The sequence below is a fragment of the Mus caroli genome, chromosome 2 (genome assembly GCF_900094665.2).
Source record: "Mus caroli chromosome 2, CAROLI_EIJ_v1.1, whole genome shotgun sequence".
In the NCBI taxonomy this organism is placed as follows: domain Eukaryota; kingdom Metazoa; phylum Chordata; class Mammalia; order Rodentia; family Muridae; genus Mus; species Mus caroli.
This window is the reverse complement of record NC_034571.1, coordinates 34,009,709-34,030,889: the sequence shown is the minus strand read 5'-3', so window position 1 is coordinate 34,030,889 and position 21,181 is coordinate 34,009,709. Positions and strand designations below refer to the sequence as shown.

Genomic DNA, 21,181 nt, shown 5'->3' with positions numbered 1-21,181 from the left:
CTTTTTTCTTAGCTCCAAACTTTGTCTCTGTAACTCCTTCCATGGGTATTTTGTTCCCTATTCTAAGAAGGGGCGAAATATCCACACGTTGGTCTTCCTCCATCTTGATTTTCTTGTGTTTTGCAAATTGTATCTTGGGTATTCTAAGTTTCTGGGTAATATCCAGTTATCAGTGAGTCAGTTGATATGCACTCACTGATAAGAAGAGAAGAATTTGATGCTCCATACGAAGGTGATGATATCTGAAATTGTATTAAGCCCTAGAATGCAAAGAAATAATTTAGATGATGAGCCTGACGTCAGGTGATTGAAAACTAAGTCTTCCAACATTCTTTTTCAGTTTCTCATCTCAAGTCAGCTATGTGAAATAGTCACTCTATCTTTGTCTTCCAGACAAGCTATTCTCTCTTTCTTTTAACTCTGGTATACCACAGCATCTAACCTAAGACTTGTAAGCATCCTAAGCTATTTATTACACGGAAACACAAGTATGGTAGAGGAGTAAGTTTGCTCCTTTGTAAGACCCTTTAGCATAAATCTTTAATTCCACAGTTGCAACTAGAAAGTAAGTTAGGTGACAGGCTTTAGCTTCAGTGAGCATGCTGTAGCTATCTTATGTATTTGAAACTGGGGAGACAGAAGGCTAATCAAGGTATGAGATGCACAGTGTCTTCTGTTCCTCCACCAGTCTATATGAAGCTAATTTTATTCATGTTCAAGGTCGAATTCGTCTACAAGAGGATAACTTCTTTATGGGATTAGTAATAGACTCATTGAACATAGGTAGAACTTTTATTATAAGATCTGAGTCTCAGTTTCTTTGTAGTAGCCACTTACATAACCCCCAAAACAAATAACCACTGGCATATGAGAAAAAAACCCCAAAGTTTAGATATGCTGTTTTCATACTTTATACCAGCATAATCTTTGAAATTATCTATATAATCCATATTCTTAGACATGACTGATAAACAATAAAAACTACTAATACATATATTGACTTGAATAGTCTTCTCCATTTATTTCATTTTTGATGTCATGTATAAATCTTAACTTTTAACACTTGATTTTCTAGTAAATTCAAGTCTCTGGGTTTGCAGCTATATTCACTGATTGTTATAGTAACTCAAGAGACAGGAAGTGCCTAGAGCCTGTATGGGCTGAGAATGGGTCTGAGTTGGAAAGTGTAGGTGGGATGCATAAGGCCCTACTGCATAAGGCCCTACACTCTCTAGTGAGTCCCAGTGCATGAGGTCAACACTACCTTCCAGGACATAGGATCCCTTGGGCTGTGACCTGTGCCAACCCATCCGTTTGTTTTTACATTCCCTCTTTTCTTGCCAGGCTTCCTGAAAGCTCATGCCCTGGGATCTCTTGCTCAGTAGCCTTTGCTCCTGCTGCTGCTCTTGCCTCCCTCTTTCTATCTCTTCCCCATTCTTGCCTTGTGAATCTCTGCTCACTCCTTGAGCTTCTCTCACTCTGTCACTTTCTGAGAAGTTATTCATGACCCTTATGTCTAAATTCAGATATGAAAATCAGAATATACATAAACTTTGCTGTTTTGTTTAGAGCTTTCCATTCTTTTCTCTCAGCTCCTGTGCAGTTTAAATGATCTATCCATGCATTTATTTCATTAGCCTCTGTCTCTTCAGTTAGATCTTACATTCCATGTGGGTAAGGGTCACACTATACCTGGTGTCTGTCTCATTCCTGGTTTGTAGCACATTGTTTGCTACTAAATAACCTGTTCAGCAACATGCTTAAATGATACACTTAGGAAAATATTGCCATTTCTTTCTAAGATGGTCTTAAAGTAGACCTGATTTTAGGGGCTGCTTTACCCTCTGCCATATTTTCAAACACTTTTAAAGGTTTCAGGGACCTTAAGGTGTTTCTTCACAAGTTATCTTGAAATCCAACAGCCATGGGGAGTGTTTGAATCTTAGTCACACAAATAGATCATCTACCCCCAGAAAGAATCAGTGGTACTCTGAGAACCTTTCTTGTTCAGATGGAATGGGTCAGAGCTGTATAGGTGGTGAACCTGGATCTTTGACATGTTGAACTTGGGCCTAGAACTGGGGAGGCTCTCCAGAACAGAGGACTGAGCCTACTAATTTACCTGTGGAAAGGACAGCTTAGAGGAGGCTGCAGAGAGGGAAGAAAGTGAAAGTCCCAGGAAATGGATTAAATGGAAAAGGGTTTGAGAGGGGTCCAGGAAGTAGGCTGTCCACTTTCTTCATCTAACAGAATGTTGGACAAGTAATGGAATAGGACAGAATAGTGAGTGGGTCATTAGGAAAACAGTTCCCCTCCTCTAATGCTGCTTCAGAAATAATTACAAACAGAAGGAATCTCAAGTGGAAAGATGGTGACAAATTCATAGATTGTGGAATTGTTTGTTGGCTTAGAAAAGCCATGGACCTCACTTGGGGATTGTGAAGAAAAGGAGGAAATGCGTTTATGGTAGGTCCAGCCACAAAACAGTGGTGAATGCTAGGTGTTGAAAAAGAATCTTACACTTTGTTGTATGTTTTAAGAAGTTTTCTGTTTTAAAGGCCTTTTGTAGACATTTAGCCATTTAGCAACTGTCACATGTGATTGCCGGTTCACCGTGGAACCAGTATGGTTAGCAATGTTCTTTTACCTCCTAGGAAAGTGCTTCTCAGCTTTTCTAATGCCGTGACCCAGTAATACAATTCTCATGTTGTGGTAACTAAGTGTTCACTATAAAATGAATTCTTGCTATTTCATAACTATAATTTTGTTAGTTTGACTCATTATGTATATTTGATATGCAGGATATGTGACCCCTGTGAAAGGATTATTTGATCCCCAAAGAGGTCATGACCCACAGGTTAATAATCACTGTCTTAGGGTTTCTAGAGTTTGGGATACTGCTGAGTCTTTGTAATATTAGTTCTCATTCTCTCTCTCTCTCTCTCTCCTTTTTTCTTTTTTCACCCTCCTCTTCTTGTTCTTCTTTTTCCTCTTCCTCCTCATTCGCCTCTTCAGTTTTGTATGGCTGGCATTTTACTCAGGTTTGCTCACTGTAGTCAGCTGGTCAGATTCTGACTAGAAACCTGGCACTAGTGTTTTCAGTAATACTTTTTTTTTTTAAATGTGTATGTTGGAGTGATTAGGTGGGTAGGTGTGTTGGCAGCGGTGTTTTGAGACAGTGTCTCACTGTGTAGCTTAGTTTTGTTTTTTTTTTTTTTTCCTCAAGTTGGAGATCCTTGTGCCTCAGCCTCCTGAGTACTAGGGTTGCAAGTGTGTACTACCATGCCTGGCTGTGGGAATGTGGCGGTGTTGCCTTTTTTTTTTTTAACTGTCACTTTCAAATTACGTTATTGTTTTCCTTTTGACCCTTTTTAGTAGTTTTAAAAGTAAACTATGTGCTAGAAAGTGTAACTGATCCCAAGCCCTGGGATATTTGCTGTGGCTTTTAGAGAAAAAGTGGTATGTTCTTAAACGATCTTTAGGTTCTAAGTTATCCAAGAAGTGAAGCCCATGACAGTGAGCTTTAGAATAGGTTCAGTACTTAGGGCTTCTCTTTGAAACAGTGACCTAAGCTGCTGACTCCTGAGAATACATGATGATGAGTGAAAGATTTGATTGAAAGCTGACTTGTGTGAGTTGACATTGTAAGGGAAAAGGACTTACAAACATTATGGGTCACAGAAAAATTCTAGAAAATGTTCTAGAAAAGCCTTTGCTGGTCTCAAGCAGCCACAGGTAATTGCTAGTTTGTGTGTGTTGAAACTGGAGTAAAATAAAACATATATATGAGGTTGAATTCTATTCTTATATTTTGCTAGCCTTCTGAAGAGATTAAAAAAAGAGTAAAATATTGAATGCTAGATTTTAGGAAACCTCTTACATAGTTTTCTTATTTTGCTAGTGTTTCATATCACCTGCCTTCTGTCTCAGTACAGAATGCCATCAGTGTGTTCTGACTGTAAGTTTCCTCAGTCCTAACTCCTCCTCCTGTCCTCCTTTCACTGTAAGATTGGAGAAATATTAGTTGTGAAATAGAGATGGCTGTGCAGTGGAACCCTGTTTAATCATTCCTAAATAATACTCTTTCCAAAGCAGGTCTAATATTTACACTTTGATTCCTGCTTTCTACTTGCAGTGTTTGTTGATGGTATCTTTCTAACATTCCCTGGCACTGGATAAATAAAGGCTGCTATTTCCTTTTCAACATTTTCAGCTATTATCCTCATGTAAGAGCTAATAAGTGGAGGTTAGGTGAATACTAAACCATGATCCTGTCTATCAGAATAAGCTAGGAGCCTTGATTAACATGCCTTGTTAACTGATAGGTTCAGTTCCATACTGGTAGTGCTAGAATAATTTGTATAAACCAAGCAGTACAGATTCCTTATTTTAGCACTAAGACTTACAAAGGCTTCTTTTAGCAGCCTTTAATTTTGTACTTATGTATGTGACATAGCCTGTGGCTGTGATAGCTACTGTGAATCTGCAGTTGTTTGGGGATGAAAGGAGGAGGCAGCTGGAAACTCGGTAGCTACATCTAGCTGTCTACCTAGAGAAGGCCTTGATTTCAAGTTTATCCAAACAAGCTCGACTAATCCCAACTATCTAGGGGGATCCACTGTCAAAACAAGCAGCGTGGCCCTGAGGCAAACACAGCCATACAGAAATGAAGGCTGGGGCTTCCAATACTCTGATGACTGCATACTGGAGGCTTTTTTCCCCCCTGAAAGAGGGTAAGAGAGGTAGAATTTGCATAATGCCTTTTCATTGGAAACTTTTGGAAAGCTGACAGACCCCCAGCTTATAGATCTGTAGCCACAATACAGAGTCTATAGGAGAATCCTTGAATGACCTAACCATATTGAAAGGAAATATAAAAGCGTCCAAGTATAGCCAAGTGAGAGAGGAAAAGAGGCCGATGCATTGTCTAACATCTGCTGCACTTCTCGTTAGTTTTGTTCTTTGCTATTCTATGTGGACTTTGGAGAAGCCTAAGACAGCCTAACATGAATCCTATAATCTTCCTTCTGAATATTTATGTAGCGTGCCAGCTTCTAAGCTGTCCTTTGCGTTTTCCTACTTCCCCCTCATTTTCATGCTCTCAAATGAGGCCAACATTTCAAAAGCTAAATAAATGTTTGTGAATGTTTATAAAAGATTTGCATAAATTTGTCCTTGTCTGACAAAGATCACTTTTTTCTTATGCCAGTTCTGAAAAAAAAAATTTTTTTTAAAAAAAGGTTTTGGTGCTTGTCTTGACAACAAAGTCCCACATCCCAGAACAATGATTGCTGATTAAGTGGGTATGCAATTGTGGCTGAATAGGCTTTCAAGATACTGGGTTAAAAGACCCATCATCTGAAGGCTGAATTATAGAATTTAGAAAATGTTATCAGAGGTACACATTTAAGTAGATTTTTATGGTACCATATCATTAGATAAGACAAAGAGTTCTTATGAGTTAAAAGAAAAGTATAACCGCCTATGGTTTAAGAAATTGTCCTGTATAAATTTTAATAATTAGAATGTTTCATTAACTTGGAATATCACCTCTCTTATATTTGAACATGTTTAAAAATAATCTTTAGACCTTGAAGCATTTTTTTTTTTTTTTTTTGGAGGCTGTAAATCTCCCAGCGGTATATGTGAATATGGGTACTGGGGTGGTGATCAGAGGGAGTTTAGTAGGCAGTCTTTTATGACATCTGAATGTTCAATCATACCTTGAGAAAATACAAACTCTATGAAATAAGTGTCAGCGCTTAATTATAGGACATCCACACACACAGCACCCAGACACTTGTGCCACCAGTGTGTTTTCTGAACTCATTTATCTTTTAAAATTAGAATAGATTTTGAGGGGTGGCAGGGGAAGTTGTGGGGAGAGGCGCTAATTTAGTTCCAAGGTATTGGAAGATTGGCAGCAGAGAGAGGTAACAGGCAGCTCTGTTCATCTTTTGGTTGTATTGGTTTAGAGGTTTAAGTTGTCATTAAGGCACAAACTAGAGCCACTTCTCTGACACAGTTTTTATCACATCTGCTAGGCTTGTGTCCCAAGAGGAGACGTGGGGAGCAGTGAATTCAGCATGGGCCCATTATCGACTGCTTTTTCGTGTGTTGTAAAAGGAGTGAGACCTCGGGGAGGCTTGGAGCCTCCTCCCGTGTAATGTCCAAGTCAGATTTGAAGGACTGGTGGCAGGAAAGCTTTGGCCTTGGGGTGTGAATTCTAAGAAATAGAGGCACAATTAAGTTTAAAAAATTCAAGGACTTTGAGCTTGATAATGAAAGATTTTTTTTCTAGACTAATGTGAGCAGAAAAGATGCCCATCTGTGCACATTTTTGTGTGCATTTAAAATATTTAAAAGCTGACAGCTTTTAATATGCTTACAAAATAGTATTTTATCAGTGCTCTTTTTTCCTTCATTTCTCTCTCTGTCTCTCTCTGTCTCTCTCTCTCTCTCTCTGTTTCTTTCTTTCTTTCTCTAAATAGTATTTTCCTGAGGGCAAATAACTTCTTGAGGGAAATTGTGTTTGTAGTTTTATTGCATCTACCCTGTTGCTGTAGTATTTGCTGACTTGAGGCCTTTTCCCTTTCCTTTTAGAATTGTTGGTAACACACTTGCTCAGATAACAGGAATATAAATGATTAAGGAAACGATCAAGCTAAAACAGTTTAGAAGGGTAAAGTGAAGTCTACTTCTGTACCACTGATGTCACAAAATGTGAATTGAATGAAATGGGAACCAAATCATTTGTTCACTTTGGAACTGTTTGACACCAACCCTAAAAATTGTATTGGCATTTGGCACAGGCCTCTCTGGTTTTTAACTCTTTGCTGTGGAGTTTAAAGTTCGTTAGATAAACTTTTGAGATAGAGGATGCTTTTTAATATTGTGACCACAGAATAACTTGTCTGTAGGGGATTATTTGGATGAAAGGAAAGAACACAAGATGTTAAACTAAATTTGTTTTTTAAAAAACATGGATTTTTTACTTTGAACTTGAGGTCATACACTACTGTGCAAACGTGGATCTTTAAAAGTCTTTGATAATGTATGTGAAAAGTTAACATATGTTTAGAATATTGGGAAGGTCATTCTCTGGTAGAGTACTCACTTGAAATGCCAAGGCCGTGGGCTTGGTCCCAGTATGAGTTTTAAAAAAAGATTATATGGAAGAAATTGCATGATACACTTATAGATTATGATGAATTTACTTGATTCTAATGTTATCTTTACATTACCACATTGATTCTAATGTTAGGTACAATTCAAAATTACATGTATTGCTAAAAACTAAAATTTATAAAAAGTAAACTGGGAGTAAATATTGAATATTCATAAAAGAGAAAATTAGCACAGCGCATTTGAGCAGTGTTGTTAAAAACTGACCTGCCTTTCATGTTCAGTGTTGAAAGACCATTCTGTGAAACCCCTTATTCAAAGCCTCTTTTTCGCACTGGAAGAGGAAAAATAAGAGATTTTAACCATGATATGGATCTTGAATTTAATTTGATGCTTATATTGAAAAATAAAATTTTATTTACTGATTTTACAGTTAGGAAACTTGTGATTAACATCCTTGAACTTTATGCTAATTAAGCTTCCAGGAGCCTCTGCTTTACTGTTCTTAATCATAAACACTAAAAACCTTTGTTAGCTTTTCCTTGGAGTCCCTGGCCTTAGCTTGAAAAGGCCTAAAGTACAAATTCTGTTAGCTTTTTGTATGTTTGGATCATGTGTGCTCTGTAACTTTCAGCTTGGGTTTTAAGATCAGTCACTGGCTTCCTGTGCTGTCAGTGATGCTGCTCTTGCTTGGAGGAGTGGGAAGGTCGGCTTTTCCTCATGTGCCTAAAAACCAATCTGAACACAGTATGCGAGGAATTTGAGCTTCTCTTTTCCTCATGTACCTATGATTTTGAAATTAACAAACAAATTAAATATAAAACTGAGGAAATGTTCTCCCACTGGCTGCCTTCCTTTTTATCCTCTCTCCCCCAAGGTAAATGATCAGCTGCTCTGTAAGCTTTTAAGGTGCCCTGAAAGGCTAATTGTAGTTTTATATATTTTAAAATACATTTATTTATTCACAATACTTCTTAGATGTTTTCTTGCACAACTTTCCCCCTCCCTTCTTTTAATTATGAGGGCTGTGCCTCATTTCAGTGTACTTTACTGACAGACACTGTAAGGTCACATTTGTCCTTCAGAGGGTAGTTACTTGTCGGGTATGTATGTCTGTGTCTGACTGCTGTTTTCATCTGCCAAATAGAAGTTATTTTTGTTTATAGGTTTTATTGAAGATGAAAACAAAGTATTTGGCTTAGGAAAGGATGTCTGTTACAGGATTACCCATATCCCTTCAAAGCCCACATTTAGAGAGATACGGTGAAACCTCATGATTAACAGTCTCAGATAAATTCATTGAGTTTGTTCTTCAAAGCTTTACTCTCATATAGGACTCTATAATAGATACTATAAATATAAAACTTTACTTAGTTCTTCAGAGAATGTCTCAGTGTTGGAATATACCCCTCTTTCTCCACAGTGAGGAACATTCTCTTGATGGGCTTTCTAACCTAAGGTGAGACTTTCCATTAGGTAAGATGAACCTGAGTTCATCTCTGATTTCCGTTGCCTTGGCTGTGTTGACTTGGTCTCCTGGTGGACAGAGCTTTGTGGAGGTTGCTTTCCTGCTCCCATACAGTTGCCTGCTTAATATATGCATAACTGAAAGGATTGTGTGACTGCTCCCCTCCCCGCTCCTGCTTCTTCTCACATGAAAACTCATATATTTCGTTAGAAAGAAAAGCATTTTGAAAATTGCCTATTTCATAAATTGTCTGGTGACACAAAGAGGTTGACTGCTATTTTCTTGTCTCATTTATTTTGAAAACTTTGCTACCAAACTCACCTTAATCAATGAGCTCAGTGTTGTCTCCAATAAGTTATGTGTTGGATATATTGATTGGGAGGGATTTTAGAAAACCCATCTGGGGTTTATAATGTCAGCAGTGTTTTGATTATGAAAAGAGTTGGAACCTGGGGACATGGAACCAGGTGGCGAATGTCCTAAAGCCAGTGGTGACATGGTGTACTGGTTCCCTCCTGGGATCTAGTTCATGCCCTGCACTTTAGCTGTGGTGACTAGCTACTATAGATTCATATTAATTTATTTATTTATTTATTCTCATTAAAATGTTAAAAAATCAAACTGTATATAAAAAGATTTGTGAAAATATAAACTTGGGAATTGATCTAGAGAACTGGCACACAGTCCTCCCCACCCCCACCTTTGCAATGAGGTCGTTTACATTTCATCCACTGCCCTGCATTTCTGAGATCCCCTTTATGTTACAGGAGTGGAGGCTGAGCTGAGGCTGGCTGGCTGAAAAAGCTTGTGTAGGGGAGAAAAACAGCAAAATTGACATCTACAAACCAAGTTCCCTAGCCAGACATAGTTGTTGAGAGAAAGGGGGGGGGGTTGGGAACTGGTTGATGATTATTTCCTCAGTAAAATTAGTGTTGAAAGATTCTGGGATACTCTGCAATAACTAGAAGGCTCAAAAATATTCAAATCAGGGTTTTATTCCCCTCTCCCTTGGAGAGTGGTCTTTCCATATCTGAATAATTGTGTTTTTCTTTGGACAAAGAGGATAAGGTAACTGAATATTTATATATAATGCAAGCATCAGAATGCAGAAAATTGGTTTATTTTGGCAGCTTTTATTTACAAAGAACATTGGTTGTTTTCCTTTCTTGTCTTTCTCTCCCCAAACTCAGAAGTAGATATTTAGTTCTGATTGAAATCATGTGATTGTGCCTATTACCAGATAGATGCTCATTTTGCCCCTCTGACAGCACACTACCATCTTGTTTGACTTAAATTGAAATATCAAGCTCTTGTGGCATCACAAACATGAAGAAACATACGGTAATATGCAAATACGAAGCCTGCATTTTCCTACATACCGTCTTTCCTCCTACCCTACTACTTTGTTGTATAGAAAGGAGAGTTTGTGGGAGGTGGGCTATACTCAGCCTATACTGGTCATGTCCATATTTGTTCTAATATTATTTGTCAGTTAAGTTCATGTTTGGTCATTACTTTTGACATAAGAAAGTGGCAAGTAGTTTCTATATTGTAGTGAGTAATAAGTTGGGCATATTCGATTTCTTTGACTCTGCTGTAGAGCACAATGCTTTCTTGTAGCCATGGGGGTCCTTTCTTTCAAAAATCTTTTGAGGCCTTTTGCCAGAGCAACTCCAGCATAGAGTAGAGAAGTGCTTTCTATACCTGAAACTTTTGAGGAGTAAAAAGATGGCTGCCTTTGTAGCTGCTGATGTTGGCAATGAATGAGCACATGGTATTTTAAAAGAATGTGTATTAAGTTGAAATATGCCTTTTGGTGTCATGGTATCATGGGAGTTTTGTATGTGGCTAATTTATTTTTATAATTCCATTAAAATGGGTGTTTTATACAGTCTCTTTTCCAGCATCTGACTGATAATAATATCTACAGAGAAGCTGATCCCTATATAATGCTCTATTTTAGCTACACATTACTGGTTTAAAACCACAATAGGTAGACTACTGAATGCCTCCAAGAATGTCCAGTTGGTAGATAATTCCTCTCAAAATATGCTTATATTCTTAGCTACTTTTTCAGTCTGCTATTTTATGGCATGCCTTAACAGTGCTGTGATGTATGTAGACCCAATCCAAGATGATATTAAAACTAGGATATGCATAGTTGAACTGTGTTGGCAGAACACACACTGGCAGAGCAAGTCAATGTGATTTCTGCTTCACTGAGTGGGTTATTAGATTGATGTGGTTTATTTCTTGAATGATAGAACTGGTTTTAAAAATAAATGAAGCGAGAAGCATCAATTCAGTTAGCATTGATAATTCATTATTATTGGTTAGAAAAGTGCTACATTTGTAAACTGATCTTTAATTTATCACTTGGATTAGTATTTGCAACAGGCAGGATTGTTTTAATTTGAACCAGTTTCCCAATGATGCCCCCCCCCCAAAAAAAAAAAAGTGTTCTTCATTTTGTCTTGAGGTTGGGATTTTAAATAGTTAAAAACAAAATCAGATTCATGAAAGGAATACTTTTTAAAAAATATAACTTTTATAACACTGGTCAGTGACCTTATGTTAAATACCAACTGTAGGCTGTTCAAACCTGTGGTCAAATTAAGTCAAGCTATAGAAAATTCTATGAAGGGAGTAATAGTTAATTACTTGTATATGTGGTTAGCTGTGCTTAGCTGTGTGTGTAAATTGTGTCTATTAGGAAAAGTTCCCCACCCATATTGTGTTACATGTCCCAATGTTCTCCTCTTAATGTAAGAACGCTGTCTTTTATAAATAAGTTTTCGAGATGCTGCTACTTCTTGTGCCTTCTCCTGAATAGTGTGTTTGCCTTGATGTGCCTCAGCATTTGTAAAAACATTTTCATGCCTTTCAAACAGGTAAGTATGTCTAATTAAGATAATGATATTTTACTAAAAACAGTGGTCATAGTTTGATTCCAAAATTCCTATATGACAACTTCTTGATAAAGCAACCAAATGAAGTTTTAAACTCTAAAAATGAAGTTAAAAATTTCCAGGAACAATTATCTTCAAGTTGGCTTTCTACTCTGCTATAATTTGGCCTATTGAAGCTGGGAAGCCTTGTCTAATCCTGGCCCCCTCTGTTCCTAGGTAACAGGCAAAAACAGTGCCAGCAACAGCGGCCCTGCCAGGCCAAACCCATGTGGCTCAGTGTTATTCACTCTGATCCATATGGTCAGGCTGGAGATGGTCCCTGGAGGGGTGTTAACACGCAGCAACCCAAGCACCTCCCTCCCCTCGGAGCTTTCCTGCATGGCTCCTGCTGCTTGCCCATGTGTGATTCTTGATTAATTTTTCATTTTTAATGAAGTTTGATCATGTTTATTATTTCTCATGATTGACTGCCTGGTACTCCTTCCATGTAATTGATAAAGCACATATTTCTTCATCTGTCTCTTCTTTCTTAACGGTAAAGTTGCTAGATGGTGTTCTGTGATTAATGTTAGATTTATTGGTCCCAATAGATGTTTAAATTATCTCTCTTTCTTTCCACAGGAAGTTCTACAGACTTTGACCAAGTTTTGTTTTCCCTTCTATGTGGACAGGTAGTGTCAGATTTTCAAACTTTATTAGTCAAAAAAAAAAAAAAAAAAAGAGTAATAGTAATAAACCTGCTATAGAAAATAAAAGCCATGCCATTCTTAACATTCTGTCTGTTTAACCATGATTTAACGTACCTCTGCTCCAAGGAGAGTTGCAATATTCTCCTTTCTTGAGAATTTTATTGACACTATCAAAAACAAACAAACAAATAAAACAAAACAAAACTTAGAGCTATGTTTTGCACAGTTTGTGAGATGTATTTTGTGTGGCTCCAAATTTTTGATTTTGGTTATCAGACGTAAACTATGATTAAGAATGGTTGGTATTTAATTCAATACTGTTGAATTTGCATTTAAATATTAAATATATTTGGCTTAAACAAATAACCTATGACTGTCTGGCTTTATGGTTTGTTAACTCTTGGTTTCAGCTCTAAATTTAAATAGATGTGGACCTATCTTGTTTAGAAGCATTTTGGTACTTAAAAGATTTGTTGCTAGGTAGTTTTACATTTGGTTTAAGTGACTGAAGATAGTGTCTCTGGGGAATTGGCATTTTCTATAGGCATGAATACTAAAACATACACAATTCCTAAGTAGTCCTTAGTATTCATAGTTTTAGTATTCACAAGGAGTGATTTATGGGGAAAGGTACACATTTAAGAACTCTGGGATAACTGAAATGTGATGAGGCTCGTTTTGTTTGTAAATAATCCAGGGCACAATGGCAACATTTTTTCAAAAACTTCATTTTAACCATCTTTAATTGTAACCTTTTAATGTTAACAAAATGGCAAGGTGATGATCTTTATTTTATTTTCAAGAACTGTTTGCTGTAGTCTCCATTCCAGTGAAGCATTATTTTTGTGATCATTTATCTAGTTTTTGTCTCGTTTTGTTTTTTTCTTGGGAAATTGAACTGAGACTGTATGTACATTATGTCTTTTCCCCCCTCAATCCCACTTTTAGAGTTATCGAGCTTGTAGAAAATTGCATAAATTATAACTAATAAATTTCATAACATATTCCAAGAAAGCTGTATAAGTGTAAGCCTTCTTTAAGAAGATTCTATGATGTATGTGTAGCTTCCACAAGTAAGGCATGAACTAAAGGATCTGAGTGGTTTAGAGAGCATGTGGAGAGTGTGCTACTGAGTTCACTTCTATATGTTGTAAGACTAGTATCCTGGTTCATTTGGCATAAATGAAGCCTAAGAGTGGTGTGGGATGAGACTTAGTAGCCATAGGAGTTTGAGTCCTAAAAGCAGCTCTGGAATGCTGCCAGCCACTCAGCATCAGTGTACTCCCTGCTTCTCACGTGTCGATTTTAAGCCAATCAGCCATTGCAGTGCTTTCAGACTTAGAGCTTTTAAAACCCAGCACCAGCATGTTTTAGTAGCGGGTCCCTGCTCAGAACAGAATAGCCTTGATTTTAAGAGGGTCTGTCTTTGTAATGAGAGCCTCTTCTCTCCTCCGTATCCTAGAGCTTCTATATATATATATAAATACCAAGAAGTATAGAGTATTGTTGAGAGATGTTCAATACAAATTTTGTATTTATGTGTATGAGTCAGGAATATATAAAATTTCTAGCCACCTAAGAACTGTATTACAGATTATGAAAAACCACAGTTATACAAGTTAATGTAACAAAATATATAAGAAGACATCTTGATAGGACTGTTTGTTAGAATGGTGATTTTCTTGGATAAGTGTTCTTTAATTAACTTTGTAAACTAATATTAGGCGACACTTCCAACCGTAATGTAGTATGTACACGAGTACATACAAATACATAGCTCTCATTTACTCTGCACATACCACCCTAATTACCTGACCATCTGGATGATTATGTTCTGAAATAGAATAAAAGTAGCACCCCTTCAGGGATAGTTCTGAAATATCTTCCCCTCTCTGTCTCTCTGTCTCTTTTTTGTTACCTGTAACATTGGAGGTTTCCTTACTGTTATCGGAAAACTACTTTTCTTGTAAAACACATCTGTTCAAATCACTCATACAAGTGGTGCTCTTTATTTTTTTCTTTTGCAACATTATTTTGATATTCAATATGCAATAGCTTGTCTTAATATTGTATTATATTCCTTAAAATGACTTCTACAGATGCTTCAAAAAAGCAAAATAAAAAATATCCCACTTTATTTGGGAGATTGTATTTTCTCTTCTTTTGTACCTCTTAGGTTGACATACTTTAATATAGAAGAGATCATCACAATTAGACTCATTTATGAGAAATACAGAGGTTTTGATGTCAGTTTTTTTTTAATTAGTTGTTAGCAGTGTCAAATAAATGAACCCAAATTCTGAGGTCTACAAGTGTGCTCAGGTCTGTGGAACTGATTGACTTGCGGATAGAGCAGCATGGGCGAGAGGTGACCAGTGCCTGGTAATGGCTCTTCCTGACCTCTGCGTCTGTGTCTTTCTACCTTAGGGAACAGCCATGCAACCTTCTGACACTCTATTCTGTACCAAGAGTGGGGCTTGCACAGTCTTCATCAAATCTCCTGTCAGCACTGATATCTTGCCATCTCTTGTGCTGTTTTAAGGTTGTTCTTTCTGAAACTAGGACTTATCAAAAATAATAATGCTGGTAGCTCTGTAGAAGAGAGCCTTTCTCATGTATTACCTCATTTTATCATCTGGCTATAAGAGAGAAGAGCAACAAAGTGTTCTTCATTTGAAATTGTCTGAGTGTGGAGGATTATGACTCATCTAAGGTCCTATTAGGCTTATAATCTGTCCTAAATTTCATCTCCCACTAGACTACCTTGTAGAGAAAGAGTAGTCACCAAAAAATAGAGAAATCAGGGGGTGGGGGAAAGGAAGAAAAATTAGCTCTGAGTGCCTGACTCTAGTCAAGTGCTTCCCTGACTGGTCACTCCTTCCCTTACTCCTTCAGCAGTGGCCAGATTACCATCTGTTGTGTAATCAAATGCTTATTCAGGACAGGTCCCATTGTGTTGAGGTAGATGCAGAATATAGAAATGGTCTCAAGGGGCTGGTGAGATGGCTCAGTGGGTAAGAGCACCCGACTGCTCTGCCGAAGGTCCGGAGTTCAAATCCCAGCAACCACATGGTGGCTAACAACCATCCGTAACAAGATCTGACTCCCTCCCTCTTCTGGAGTGTCTGAAGACAGCTACAGTGTACTTACATATAATAAATAAATAAATAAATAAATCTTNAAAAAAAAAAAAAAAAGAAATGGTCTCAAATTTAAAGCTCTTAGCTCTGTGCATTTCCCAGTTTAATTCAAGACATTCTGTAAAGGCATTTTAAACACTGTTTGAAAGGATGGGGTGGTAACAGAAGAGTAACATGCTCACAGAGGACTTGTTGTAGTGGGTGAGACTTGTGTTGAGTCTGCCAGGCCAATAAGAAGTAGGTATGGAGAAAAGTGAGCCTAACACCCCATATGTACCACAGAGCAAAGCAGAGGAGAAAACCCTGAGTGAGCCTGTAGATGTACAGCCAGAGCAGATGGAGCCTGCTGGGGAGGCTGCCATGTACCATGAGAGATTGGGCACAGGAGGCTCTTAAGAATGCGCCTACAGGGTCTGAGAGTACAGCATCTGCCTAGGACATTCCATTTTACAGGAGAGAGGTCAAGATCCATCATAACCACAGTCACAGTGCTGGGGAAGGAACTCATTCCTGTCCAGGTTTCTTTCTACCCACTACTGTCTTCAAGCCCTTGGTCCAGAAGGAGTAAAGTAACCACTGAGTCCTTGCATTGTCTCAAGAAGGGTTCACTGTTAGTGATGAAAGCACTTTCTCAGAGGATGTAAGACACATGCCTCTGTTCTATACTCACCAATGACAGGTGTACAAAATGAAATGACACCATTTTGTGGTTTTGGATGTAGCCACAAATGCAGAGAGGCTCAGCTATTACTTGGCACTTGAACTGGTATCTGCTATCTGCTGGGCGCTGTGTGCAGTGTTCTTTTTTTTATGTTGAAACATAAGCTATTTACATTGTCACCATGCTTGATGTTCTGCATGTGAGCAGCAAAGGCCCAGCTAGGTTCACATATATGCTGTGTTCAAGGTTCTGCTTTTACTTTGTGGAGGATTTGCTGCTACCTCTAATTCTACATTTTTTTTTCTCTTTACCATACTGCAGCCATTAGCTAACACAGCATAAAGTAATTTATTTTGAAAACAATATATAGAAACAACATGTAGAAAAGTAGAAAATTTAGGTAACTGAAGAAATGGCTCCCCCATAGGTACAGTGTTGTCTTGGTTAGTGCATTAGTGTAGATCTTCCTGTATTTCTGTTTCTGTTTCATATGTTTGTTCTGCTGGACTTTAGTCCTTTAGTGTAAATGGTGGATTGAGTTGTGGCTTATGGTCACTTCCATAGCATTAGAGAGTAGCATGGCAATTGACCCTGCTGACAGGGTGTGGGGTGGCCTAATGAGCAATGCCCTTGGGATGTTCCCCTTGACATGTCACATCCAGGAGGGAGGCTAATGACTCCTGTCCTTTGAGCTAGGTTCTCTATAGTTCCTCTAGTTTTGATATGTTTAAAATTTGTGGTTAGTGATAATTTAATTTGTCAGGCTTAGGTAGATAAGGTCTGGGCAGATCTTTGTTTTTTCTTAGAAATGTCTGGTGGTTTTCTTGAGCAGATAAGGGCTATACTCTTCCTAGCAGTTGGCAAATTTATTGCTCCTGTCCAGAACTCTTGGGAGCATGCTGTTCTCAACACTTGGTCTTCTGAGCAGGGATGATAAAAAGCTTGAGGCTCTGGCAAATGCAACATGTGTATATATAGGAAAGTTTTGTGGTCCACAAACTCCAGGACAGGATAGTTTGGCAATAGAGAGCTAGCTATTCAGGTGATTCTAAGTAAGCTACAGTGGGCAAGGGTGACAGTGTTTTAGTTTGGGCCATGCGTTTTATAATTATACTAGTCTAGGTCGTTTTCATTGTTTACTATGTGCTAGTTGCTCTATATTCTTGATTTATAAACCTTAAAATCACTTTGCAGTGTGATGGTTGATTTTTACAGAAGAGATCAGAGGCATACAGTAGCTTTTCTTACACAGCTTATGCATAGATGATCTAGGCTTCTTATACAAAACACAGCTCTCACTATTTTGTCTTCGTTCTCCTGTGTTATTATTCTCAGTGGCTTAAAATCAACTTTTGGTATTTCTCATCCCAAAGCAGTACGGGCCTCTGACTCTCCTCACCCAATTACTGTCTGGTTCTGTAGTGCTTGCAAAAATCCTCTATAACAGCTAACTCTTTCCTCAGCCCCGTTCAGCCTCTCCTGCTTTTGTCTTTCAGCTATAACTGTTCTTATCATGGCCACCCAAGGCCTTCTTATCACTCACAGAGATAGACATTTTCCCTTCCCATCTTGATACATCAGGACAGGTGACCTTCCCTCCTGTTTGTTCTGCCTGGAGGTAGTTTCTTTTTCCTTTCATGGTCCCTTTTCCATCTACTGCTCAGCTGATATTTCTGTAAATGAGTCCTAGATACTCTTCTGCTTCTCTGAGTTCGTTTACTCATCATTTCTGCAGTGTTCAGTATTACCTGTGTTCAAATGACTTCTGAATATTTGCCTCCAACTCAAACATTTTTGTGGCTTTCCTAACTTGTATGTTCAACTCTGTGCTTGATGTTGTTTTAGAAATTTGAGATGAGTGCTTTTCTTTTGATTAGTTTATTACTCCAAACACCCACCCCGTCCACATCCACCCAAAAGAGGTAATATCTAATATGACTCATGTTTGAGGTATTCTGCATGGCCTGGTGCTCAATTTATGTAGCAACGCATGTGGTGCTGCTGATCATCTTTTGCGCTTTAGGGTGACCCTATATGCTTTTCTTTCCTACATGTGCCCAGTTCCTTTCAACTCCAAAGATCTTTGCATAGCTTTTTCCTTTGCTGGAAATACCCAGTTTCTTGAGCCTGGTGTGGCCATTCCATCTCAGCCTTTGAGTCAGTGTTGACATCTCTGAGAAGCTGCTGTCCAATGCGATAGTCAGCCATGTGAGTTATTAGGTTTTTGTTTTTGTTGTTCGGCACATATTTCCAGCACATACTATATCACCCTGTGTAGTTGTAGTTCAGTATGTAAAATGGGTAAGCTTAAAGTGAGTCTGACATGTAAAAATCTCATTTCTTACTGAATGACTGGACTCACTCACACTTTGTCTCCACATACTTCATGCTGTTCTTGCAACTCTGATACTAAACAAAATAGGGTGAGGAGGACCTTGAACAGCTGATGAGCATTTATAGAGTAAGTAGCATGACAGTTACAATCTGGGCTTCGTTCTTGATCTGTTCCCTTGTTTTGTACATTCTAAGTGTGGGAGGAGTACCTAAGGGTGATCCGGGTCCTGGTCAGCTAGGCTGGTGTTCAAATGTGCTTTCTGGAGCTTAATGAGATGCACAGTCCATTTGCCAAGACAACTTTGGATTCTTATCATAATTTAGTTCCTTAACCTGAGGTGAGACTTCTAGGGGAGGACTGGCCTTGTGTTTAGAGCAGCATGGCAGGATGGAAAGGACATTGAACCACAACTTGGCTTGGATTTTTGCCCTAGTCCTAATTACTTTGAAAACCAAAACAAAACCCTAAGCCTCAGTTTTCCCACCCATAAAACAAGAAAATTGGATCAGTGGTTCCTATGGTTCCTTTAGCTTTAATCATTGGGAAGTCTCTGATTCTTGTAGAAATTACAGATGCTAATATTAAAAGGAAATGAATTGTAGCTTTTGAGGAAGCAGACCCCCTAGTCATTTTTTATGAAAAACAGTGAATACTTTCCTAGACTACCACAGTTAGCGGAGCGAGTGATACATTCCCTGGAGATTCAGAACCCTTCAAGTTAACCTGTGTTTGACTGCCCCTGACAGATTTAGTTTCTTGGATGTTGTCCAAGGGGAGAGAAAAAAATTGAGTCTACTGCTTTTGTGTTCTTGATGACCTGTACTTCAACTCTTCTAGGAATTAAAAAGGTGACTTGATTGAGAATAATAAGTGTCTCCTTCTAAATTGCAACATCCCATAAAGAATCATTCATTTTAATGCAAACTTGAATCATTTGGTCCCCCAGAGGACTGCTCAGGTGTTAAAAAGCTGAATTGGTCAGGGAGTCTCTGTAAATCATGACCTTCCTGTGAATTTTATCTTCAATAAGTTAGTAGCAGCTTGCCTCCTACCTTTTATTAATTATTTCTACTAAGGATTGGCCTTTTAAAATAAATGATTATCCCACTGATTCCTAAAACATACTTTGGGTTGAGTGATAGCTCCTCACAATTATTCCATGTATAGAAACTGAGCTGCTGAAAGCTGGTTTTAAGGAACTTGCTAAGTTAAGGCCCAGGTAGAGGTAACTGGGCTGGGCTTTGTATCAAGCTGATCAGCAATGAATCTTTCTTTGATCTTATAGTGTAGTCATGCATACTTTTTTAAAAACCATTTTTTAATGGCAGTGAGAAGAGTAGGGAATTAATGGAAGCCAATTTGCAGGTCAAGTCATTTTCATACTGGGTCCTTTTCCTAGAGATCTTTTTTGTTTTGTTTTTTAGTCCTATCAATAGCCTTCTTTTCTACTTTTCATTTTGCACATTCTAGGAATAACATCAAGCCTCAAAAGCAAAATAATGAATCACATTTGGTAGGATCACATAGTAACAGTTCACAAAAACGTGACTTTATTTGTATCTTGGGCTTTTCTAAACCTGTTGCATTAAGTATTTTAATAAAAACAGTCTTCCCCTCCCCCACTGAGGCTCACTTTTCTCCTGGATCACTTTAATTATGTGAGCTAGAATCTTGTTTCTCACACATCTTCACTTCTCAACCTTGTTAAAATTAATCATATAATCCCCCTTTAAAACATAGTATTAAATCACCATAGTAACACAGTTTCCAAGCTTTACAGATAAAACATAACAGCCATAAGAAGGGAGCATTTGGTGTCCCCCTGACAGCTCTATAACTTTTATGGAAATGTGTTCCTTCCCCTAGCTGTAAGGTGGGGGATAGCATTACTTACACCTGCTTTATTGCCACATGGCTTTGAAATTGTCACCTTGTTTTTCACGTCCCTAGTTAAATAAGGAGAGTGGAACACTTCCTTGTCTTTCTGAGCCATTTTCCTGTGCTTGAAGCACTCTCCAAGGGGGTAGACTTGTTTCCTTAAATATAACTAGGCAAGGCCCTTGACCTTTGTGCTGGGATACCTTGAAAATCTCTTTAATTTTACTTTTCTTTTGTGTCTTGTATGAGGGAGCTTTAGAAAGTCAGTCTATTCTATATTTGAAATTTTAATTCATAGCCCACCCAAAGACAATATAGTCTTGTTTTTGAAAAAGGCCTGTTAAGAAATGTTTTTTCATTTCTACTGACAATTGGTAACTTGGCATCAGTTTGAATATTTTAACAAAGTCAGTGTCTTATCAACTTGAGTATACTTTGAAAAATATAGTATATGTGTGATCCATACAAGTTGCTGAATTCCATGGTTTAATTCATTGCCAGTTTCTAAAATATTAGTGTAAACTTATATATTAGAGTTTGGGATAAATGTTTTACATTTTTAAAAAAAGTGATATACTGGATAACTGGTAAATGGATTTTAAAAAATGTGTATTTTGAAGCATTTGTAACCTAAAAGAGTTTTATATTATTCTGGTTGTTAGTATTCTTTTAAATTGTTTACTAGATATTTTCTGCTTTACATTGTTTTTATATGTAGTTGGCTTATTTTATACTGATACAAGAATTTTTGCCCGTTTAATAGCTTGAAACATTGCTTTAATTTGTTAACTTGCTTAACATTTGGTACTCCTGCCCTCTAAGATAATATGTTCCTCAAAGTTCAGAAAGTGTCAAAGGTTCAAGGGGACATAGCCTTGTCCCCTTTCCTTTCCAGTGTTTATGATGTTCTTCTTAGAACTCACTGGGCCTGACTCAGTTCCCAAGCTACTCTTGAGTTTGTTTTTTTTTTTTTTTT

General features: G+C 37.9%; 1 protein-coding gene across 7 annotated transcripts in view; it reads left to right on the top strand.

Annotated features, from left to right (window-relative positions):
* The window catches only part of Dennd1a (DENN domain containing 1A), a 474,661-nt gene that overhangs the window by 132,283 nt on the left and 321,197 nt on the right, over nt 1–21,181 (top strand). For 6 of the 7 annotated variants that reach the window (XM_029474571.1, XM_021183620.1, XM_029474570.1 and 3 more), the window contains one exon: nt 12,124–12,173. In XM_029474571.1, the coding sequence (XP_029330431.1) occupies nt 12,124–12,173 (50 nt within the window). Of the gene's footprint in view, nt 1–8,563; nt 8,585–12,123; nt 12,174–21,181 lie in introns of those variants that run through there. The other variant, XM_029474572.1, reaches the window with a different exon arrangement.